Genomic DNA, 9,221 nt, shown 5'->3' on the forward strand with positions numbered 1-9,221 from the left:
ATTCATTAGGGGGGGGAGATAGATATATAGAGATTGTTGCGATCCTGTAGAAGACAAAACCTCTCTCTCTCTCTCTCTCTCTCTCTCTCTATATATATATATATATATATATATTCAAGCCCTCTAGTTTCGTGTGCAATGTGACCTTTGCATGTCTAGCCTTGCATAATAGACTCAAGTCATCACAATATGCAAAGGGAGAAATGCACATTTAATATTGAAGCACATTTATGGGGGATGAATAGTTCAAGGCTAGGTAGTGGGTCTTAGTAGGAGATGAGTGAGGTACTCTAATAACATGCATTTCTGGTGGACACACACACGCACACGCACGCGCACAAAAGATAAAACTATTACTTTTGAAATTTCCAATTTATGATTGAGTTTGGTTGAAGAAGGGGTTGCTTAAAGCTACCAATAGTATAGACAACCATGCACATTAAAATTTTCTAATAATTTCTTAAGCTTTTTTGGAATTGCCAACTAGGTATGCTACATATATACCTACCTTCATGCTTTTAATAGCAATTCTCGTGTGTGTGTGTGTGTGTGTGTGTGTGTGTGTGTGTGTGTGTGTGTGTGTGTGTGTGTGTGTGTGTGTGTGTGTGTGTGCACGTGTGCGTGCGCATGTGTGCACATGCGTGCATGTGTGTGTGTGCGTGCATGCATGCGACCTAGTGCTCCAAAAAATCTTAGTAATTTATTAGCCATACTATTCGCAGCTTTTAAACTATTTGTAGCTTCTTTTGACAATACCTTTGCCAATCAAACTCAATGTGAAGTTAGCAATTGTAATTTTTATTGGCAACATTTTCTTTTACAATTTAGGCATGGGATTATCTTGTTATTTCCATGTAGGATTGGAAAGGTTCGGGGGTTCTAGAAGTATCTTTGCCACTATCTCTATAGTATATGTATAGGACACTCCTAAAAAAAGCTTAATAATTTATCAACCATATTATTGCTAGCTTTGAATGGCCCCTTCTTTAACCACATCTATATTATTCCTAACCTTGAATGATCCCTTCTTCAATCAAACTTACTGAAAAGTGAGATGTTGTTTTCTTTTACAATTTAGGCTTGGGATTATGGTATTATTGCTAATTGGGAAGTCAATATCATGGTCTTGGAAGTACATTTATCAAAGTCTTAATGATAATATTATAGATAGTAAGAGACACGCCAAATTTCAATGGAATCTCTAGATATTTGATTATGCATAGCTTTAATGATACTAGATATCTAAGCTTGAACTATGATAATGAACTAGGTATCACTGAAGGGTTCACAAAGAGTGATAATGAAGGACCAAAAGACACTAAAGGATGCACTTTTTAAGGGTCTTATAAAATCCAAAATATAAAAAAATTTGCTAAGTTCAATTTTCGTTTTGACTCACGTTAGATTTATGTATGTTTCATGAAGATTTTAAGTGGCTAAGGTAGATGCATCTTTCCGTACAATTTTCTTACTAAATTGACCCTAGTGGGGGTAGGGTGTTTTTTACTTTTGGGGGCATGACGGTAGTGGCTAGTTGACCCTAGGTGATGCCTTGAGCCTTGCCAATAGGAGCACCTTGGGCTATACATATGTGTACACATGTGTATAATTACTGTTAACTTCTTATTATAATGATCAACATATCAATAACTATAAATGAATACAAATTTCTTACAAATTGACCCTAAATGGTTATTAATATATCAATAACTATAATTAATACACATATGATTGAATCAACGTATGGTTATATCATATGTATCATTACTGCAATTTATTATTCACACACACACACACACATGTATGTATGTATGTATAAAATTATGTACATGTTGATGATTATAATAGGAGCATCTTGGGCTATACATGCCAGAGACGTCAAGCTATTGTTGTAGCATGACGATAAGTGAGAGATATAAAATTGTGAGTCTCGAGACACGAAGAAAAGCGACCAAAACCAAGGCGTGGCTTGTAAGGGACACGATCGGATAGAGTAAGCAAGCCTTCATGTAAGCGCCTTAATGGGAGCGAAACCATTCCCCATCATGATCGAGACACAGGAGGAGTTCATCCATTATCAAAATTTTTGAATTGACGAGCCAACCATATTATTTTCTCTTTTTACAATATTTTTATGTGTCCCTGCAATTAACATACTACTTCCATGGATTGATCATGAAGTCACAAGGGTTAGGTGCTCCTTCACGTTGTCTTTCCTGGGGTATGTGGGTGAATATAAATACACGAGAGAGATAGAGTGGTAGCTCACAAGGTTTGGTTAGGAGGCTCTCTAAGGGTCATTTTGGACTTATAGACGAACAATACAACATGGCTTCTTCTTATATAAAGTGGTGGAGTGTGATGGTGATGCTGGTACTTGTGGTGGTGGTGGTTTCTGGAGACAAATGCAAGCTAGAGCCCCCACCTCCTCCTCCCTCTCCCCTGACAGGCCTTTTCCCTTGCACCTTCTACAACAAAGGCTTTGCTAACATTTGGGCTTCCGACCATCAAATCATTGCAGATGACCAAAATCATGTCAAAATCATGCTCGATGCTTCCTCAGGCCTCTCTCTCTCTCTCTCTCTCTCTCTCTCTCCCCCATTGATTTACCCAAATTTTAGGTTGACCTTATCTCAACTCTATACTTTTCTCATATAGATGCATATTTCTAACCGCACCCACACATGCGTGCAAGCACGCGCGCGTGCGCGCGCGCGCACACACACACACACACACACACACACACATGTTTGTAGGTGCTTGATGTGTGTTATTGGGGAGCCACTACATCAAATTCTCTAAATCTAGCCCAACAAAGCTCTTGTTGCTTACGTTTCAAGATAATTGTAGCAAGGGATTGACCTTGAGATTGTGTCATAAAGTTCCAACGTACATGTGTGCATATGTACATGCATGCAAGCACGCAAATACCAAGAGATGAGTCAAGGACCCAATTCATTTGATCGATTTCTTATTTACCACCTATGATTTTCTTCATTAGAAAGAGTATAAAACCTCAATATTGTAACTCCATGTTTTAAGATTTGAATTTAAATTGTGTTTAAGCAAAGCAAATGAATGCGCACTTTTGTTAACATAGAAGTGGGCATTTTCATTATATATGTGCTTGCAGGTACTGGTTTCAAGACTAAGACAACATATGTATACGGTTTTTTCAATGCTGCAATCAAGCTTCCCCCAAATGATTACACTGCAGGAGTCATCACTACCTTCTATGTAAGTTTCCCCTCATTCAAAATTCATTGGTTAGTCTATCACATGCTATAACACAATGGGAGTCTACCAATCGACTATAGTGTACAAAGGTTTTTGACAATTTCTATTACCGAAGCACTATCATTAAGGATTACTTTCTATTACTAGGCACTATCATTAAGGATTACTTTCTCAATCATTTTATTTACTTATTTCCACTTCTTGAAAGTGTGCAATCTATCTCCATTTATTGGGAGAATCAATCTGTGTAGTATAACTCCATTTAAGTATATTGGCTACTATAAAGTAACATGTAAGTCATGACATAATTGGCATAAATTATTGATAGTAGGTAACAATATAAGTCATTACATAATCACATAACAATTGCTATTTGTATGCAAGTTCAATATAAAATGAAGTTGGAATCACAATGATTATAGTAGTTTTAATCACCATTAATGTAGTTTTAATTATCACTAGTGTACGGATTCTCTAGCATGCCACATTTTTGCTTTTACAATATATATCCACTCACTTGGATGGCTTGTGGACATGTAGACTTCTAATGCTGAAATATATCCCGATCAGCATGATGAGATTGATTTTGAATTCCTTGGACACATACCTGGGGAAGAGTACATTCTTCAAACTAACATTTATGCAAATGGCACAAGTGGTAGGGAACAAAGGCTTCGCCTTTGGTTTGACCCAACTGCAGATTATCATGATTATAGCATTCTTTGGACTTCTCAACACATTATGTAAGTCCCTTTTTAACTTCAAGTTCTCTCATCATATACCTCCTTAACATGAATTGTTATGTACATAGTTTAAACCAACTTTATTCCTCCATGTAATGAAAGAAACACATGAATAGTTGTAGCCCTATATGAAGGTTTTGTTGTAGCACCTTTAGTTTTTGTGTGAGTACTATCATGTGAATAGTTAAGTGTCATGGTTAGAACATAGAACATGTATCATTTGCTTACTTATCAACATACCATACCTTTCTAGCACATGATCTTCTTAGTGCAGCCTTTTATCATTTTTAAAGCATGAAATACTATAGGTAGCTCCTTTCATATTGAGTAAAGGTTATTTGGTGTCTACTAAGTGTTTTCTCACGTTGAGTCTCTGCATTTTCAATATTGATCTTGAGGTGATTGGATGTAGGCTTTTTGTGGATGATATACTCATTAGGGAATACCCAAATGTACTCAAGCCTGGTTATCCATATCCAAGCAAGCAAATGTATTTGTATGCAACAATATGGGATGGATCTGATTGGGCAACTGATGGAGGAAAATATAGGGCAAACTTTACCTATGCACCATTTATGGCATCCTATTCAAACTTTATTGTAAATGGTTGTGCATTGCCACAACCTAGTTCCACATTACCACCTACTTGTGCTCTTGAGTTCCAAAATAAAGCCATTGTTCCACCTCAGATGACCAAAGAGCAAAGGAAAAATTTGGATTGGGTGCAACAAAATTACTTTACATATGATTATTGTCAAGACAAACAAAGATATCCAAATCCTCTACCAGATTGTGGATCACTCAAATCTCGAGACTCCAAAGATGATGATGGTCATGATGAACTTTAAAGACAAAAGAAATCAAGGACCATAAGGTTGCTTGATTTATTGTAAATATTTTTAAGTTACATGTTCCTATGTGAGCATGCAATAAATTTTTGAATGCTTATGGCTTCACAAGCATTACTTTATGTCTATACCTTATTAATTGAACTCATTTGATTCTATGAGATAAGATTGTAATTTGAATGTTGTTTAACCTCAAACACGTCTTCAATGAATAATAAAGATAAACTTTATGCTCATTCTGGGTAGGCAAAAATCATAAAGCATTAACATGATAGATTAGCACTGATGATAGTAAAAGCTAGGATAATTTCATTTTTGAAGAAGGGGGAAAATAATATTCTCATCATTCATCCTCTAGATTTCATGTTTTGCTAAAGTCATATAGAAGCAACTTATCACATTATAACCATCCTTGTGTAAAAAAGAGAGGGGTACTCTTGCATGTAGCAACACTTGTATCATTAGGAGAATTTGAAATTCACTTTGCATCCCTATATGAATTCTCATTTTTTAATTGTTCTCATTTTCAAAATGTAGAAAATGAATGCCAACCCAAAAAATAGCAAAACATGTGCTTGGACTAAAAATGATTTGAGAGGAGAATAATGAGATCCTAATGTAGTAAGAGAGGGAATAGTTACCTTTTCATTGAATATTCCATTTTCAAGCATTTAAGGCATGAGTTCAAGTAGGCCCTCATACCTCATATAAACTCTCCTACCTTATAATTATTAAGAAGTTTACTAGACTATTGGGTATTTAAGAAAGAGCTAAAGAAATTTGGATGCTCTATAAAATGAGCTTAAATGGATGGAAACATTATGCATATTTTGATCAAATAAGTTTCCAAAAATTTGAATGCTTATTTTTTGCTTTTCAACATATACCTTATAATCACCTCTCTTATCTTCTTAAGAACAATGGAGGCCATACAATTTGGTCTACAAGCATGGAGAAGTCTCATAACATAGCAAGAAATTCTTTTATAAGATAGAACATTTTGGTGGATCCCAATTAGTAACCAATATAAAAGAAATTTCTCAATGTTTGTTAATATCCAATAGACTACCAATAGGAGATGACAATGTTAGAATCACTATCACTCAATAACTAGAAAGAAAGGAAAGGAAGAAAGGTTCATGTCTAGACATGAACAAAGAGAAAGAATAGAATACATACAAATACTTATAGCTAAATAATCATTTTAACTCTTAGAATCTAAAATACATCATAATACATGAAATCATTCTAGTATAAAATACAACTCATATAGTACATTTGGACATATCTCAATTGTGCATGTTGTTAAATTAAAGCCTCCACCATAAACTAATAAATAGGTAATCAAAATTAAGATTAACACAAGAAATTGAGAGAAGAAGAGACAAGAGAATACATGATATAGCATTAGGTATAACCTCCCCCATACATGAGTGAGCACCTCCCTCATGCATGCATTTAGTATATTTCAAAAATTTTTCTACTCAAAATAGGATATTACATCCACTTTTGGCTCCTTTTTATCAGGAGTCCTTCATTTCCTTAAAAATCCAAATATCTAAATCAAATACTATAGTCTAAATCATTTTTTTCCTCAACAAAATAAATATCAAGCCATAATGCTATCAAATTCGTTTTACAAAAATACCAAGTAGTAGTCTTGCACATAAGTGCACTAATTAATAATACATTGCATATCAATAGCATCAAAAATATTATTTCAACACACCAAACTACTTCCTTGGTAAATATCAAAATTATGATATATTTGTCTCTATAACCACTAATTATTTTCTTACTAAAGAGATGAAACATATTAGATTCTTAACCATCCATCTAGCACAATTTGATTAGTGTTACACATAAACATGTGTAGTATGCCATTATTCTATCATGAATAAATAAAATAAAAATATTTAATGTAAATATAATAATTAATTTAATCATAAAACACTAATTTAATTATCATAACATTTCCCAAGGGTAAGAAAGAAACTTTCCTAAGTTGATTAAAGGAAAACAAAATTGCATAGATGATCAATCACATGCTAGTACTACATCCTACAATAGATGTGCACTAAACTAGCTAGAAACAAAAGAAAACCCCAAAACACACACGCACACGCACACATGCGAAAGGCAATGAGTGTGTGCTATCTCAAGTGACAAATTAGCACAATAACCATGAAAGTAAGTGACAATGGATTTTCCAAATGTTGTCTTGTGTTTTAGGAGAAAGTGATGCTTTGTAAATCTACTGTGATTTTTTAATAGAATGATTCTTATATTTAACCAAGCACCTATAATACTACTAGCTAGTGAGGGTAGTAGTCTTGTCAAGATCAAGATTAATTTTTGGAAAAGAAAGCTATATCCTCCTTACAAAATGGAGGATCATCCATGACCAATGTAATAGATGGATTTCCTTTAAATAATTTAAACAAAATAATATAAAATGAGTTATATACTCGCTAATGTGGTAGAATACCTTTAAAAAATGCATTATCATGAATCTTGTGGACAATTTCGAAAGACCCATTTTGTCTTGGAGGTAAATTTATTTTTAAGTATCTTTCAATAGATTTCAACCTTCTCTTTTCAATGTGTGGCTATACTAAATCATTTTCATTGAATGGGATAGGCTTTCACTTTTTATTAGCATAAGCAATGTATCTAAGCTGAGATTGTTTAATCTTGTCTATAACTTCATGTAAAAATTTCACATGTTTTGTTTTGCCAAAGCATTTGCTATTGGTACACAAGTACTTATTGTAGAGATAGGGATATGTAATTTCTTACCACATACTATTTTGAAAGGTGTTTGACTAGTAAATAAATTAGCATACGATTGTAGGTAAAATGGAAGACATCTAGATATTGGTCCCATTTCATAGAATGGCCAATTGTATATGATCTAAGAAGGTCAAGAATAGTCTTATTTATCACCTCAAAATTTCCATTTCTTTTTTATTGGAAAGTAGAGGTAAAATCCATCTTGGATTCTAAGTTCTTAGAACAATGCAACCCAAAAATGATTGCAAAAGTGGCCCACGTTCTGAAGTGATGACTTTAGAAAATCCATGGTGGGGGGAAATAGACATAATGAACAACTTAGCATCTTGGGGTATGGTTAAAGTCTCCTTACATGAAACAAAGTAGGTTTTTTTTTACAAAAACTATTTACAATGGTCCAAACCATGTGATAATGAGAAAAAGCCATAGAAAAAAAGTTATAAAGACCATTGATGTTCAATCTCATGGTTGATCTTATTTGGGCACTAGCTTAAATAAACCATAGGATGATCCATGGTGAGGTTTCAACCTTCAACTCACAAGTGTTGATGGTTGGTAGCTCTTGAAGAAATGGCTCATAAACATGAGCTTCCATTGTAGACTAGCATGGTATATGATATACATGATCACATTGGACTCACATATCTTGCAAATTACAACCTCACTACATCCAATTAACGCTGTCCATGACATTGTCTACCTAAGCATTTACATCTTGAACACATGTGGCTACACGTTTGAGATGAGCTAACTAGGAAAGAGAATACTATATATGAGAGGATAAGTAATTTATTATTCAAATCCAAGATTGCCTCTATACCTTTCAAACTATCACATGACTTTTTTTGGTCTCCTAAATATGAGAAAAATACTTCATTTAGTCCTCTTTCTATTATTTAGGATGTGACATATTTAAGCAACTCACTCAACTCTTATTCACCAAATCCCACATCCTTTGAGTGATGTTCTCTCTTTATAGATAAGGTACCATCTCTTGGGCAATTGACACTTTGGCCTATTTAGTTGTTGATTGTCAAGACATGATACTTGGTGTTTGTCCCCATATCTCCAATTATTAGACACTTTCTCAATTTTACAAACCAATGACTTTCATTAACAATTGATCTAGAGAATGTATGTGGGCAGTTCATGTTTATCAGCTTATTTTCTATACTTTGAAATGTAATGTAAAGGCTATTGCATTTTGGGTGAAGTTGAACAAGATCAAAGACACTCAACAATGCTACTAAAAAATCCCCTCTGTCCCTCTCTCTCCTTTTCTCTCTTCCTCTCCTCCCCCCCCAAACCCCCTCACCTCCACTTGCAATTTGAAGTAGCCCATGCGGATGGAGGCTACTTCAAAGTGAACAAGCCAAGGGAAGAAGAGAGGGAGAGAGTGAGATAAATAGAAGGAAAAAGGAAGATAGAGGAAACCTTTAATATGCTCAATGTAATATCTTCTTTAGTTTTTTCTCAAGATAGAAGAAAGTAAAGGGGGTGAAAAAGGAGAAATCATCTCCATTGCATTGACCTCTCTATAGATCTCACAATAGTTTTGGTAAGGTACGGGCGGTTGAGGGTGGATGGATTCTTCTAGGTA

At 34.4% G+C, this 9,221-nt stretch overlaps 1 protein-coding gene across 1 annotated transcript; it reads left to right on the forward strand.

The window, feature by feature from the left end:
• Positions 1-2,253: 2,253 nt before the first annotated feature.
• LOC148025692 (putative xyloglucan endotransglucosylase/hydrolase protein 28) lies at positions 2,254-4,988 on the forward strand. Its single transcript, XM_087692136.1, has 4 exons — positions 2,254-2,567; positions 3,138-3,237; positions 3,778-3,980; positions 4,393-4,988. Exons 1-4 carry the CDS (start codon positions 2,329-2,331, stop codon positions 4,826-4,828), a joined length of 978 nt encoding a protein of 325 aa, XP_087548262.1. The 5' UTR covers positions 2,254-2,328; the 3' UTR covers positions 4,829-4,988.
• Positions 4,989-9,221: the final 4,233 nt, after the last annotated feature.

Source organism: Lygodium microphyllum, chromosome 14, assembly GCF_053477565.2.
Source record: "Lygodium microphyllum isolate KBCC chromosome 14, Lygodium_microphyllum_v1.1.10, whole genome shotgun sequence".
NCBI lineage: Eukaryota > Viridiplantae > Streptophyta > Polypodiopsida > Schizaeales > Lygodiaceae > Lygodium > Lygodium microphyllum.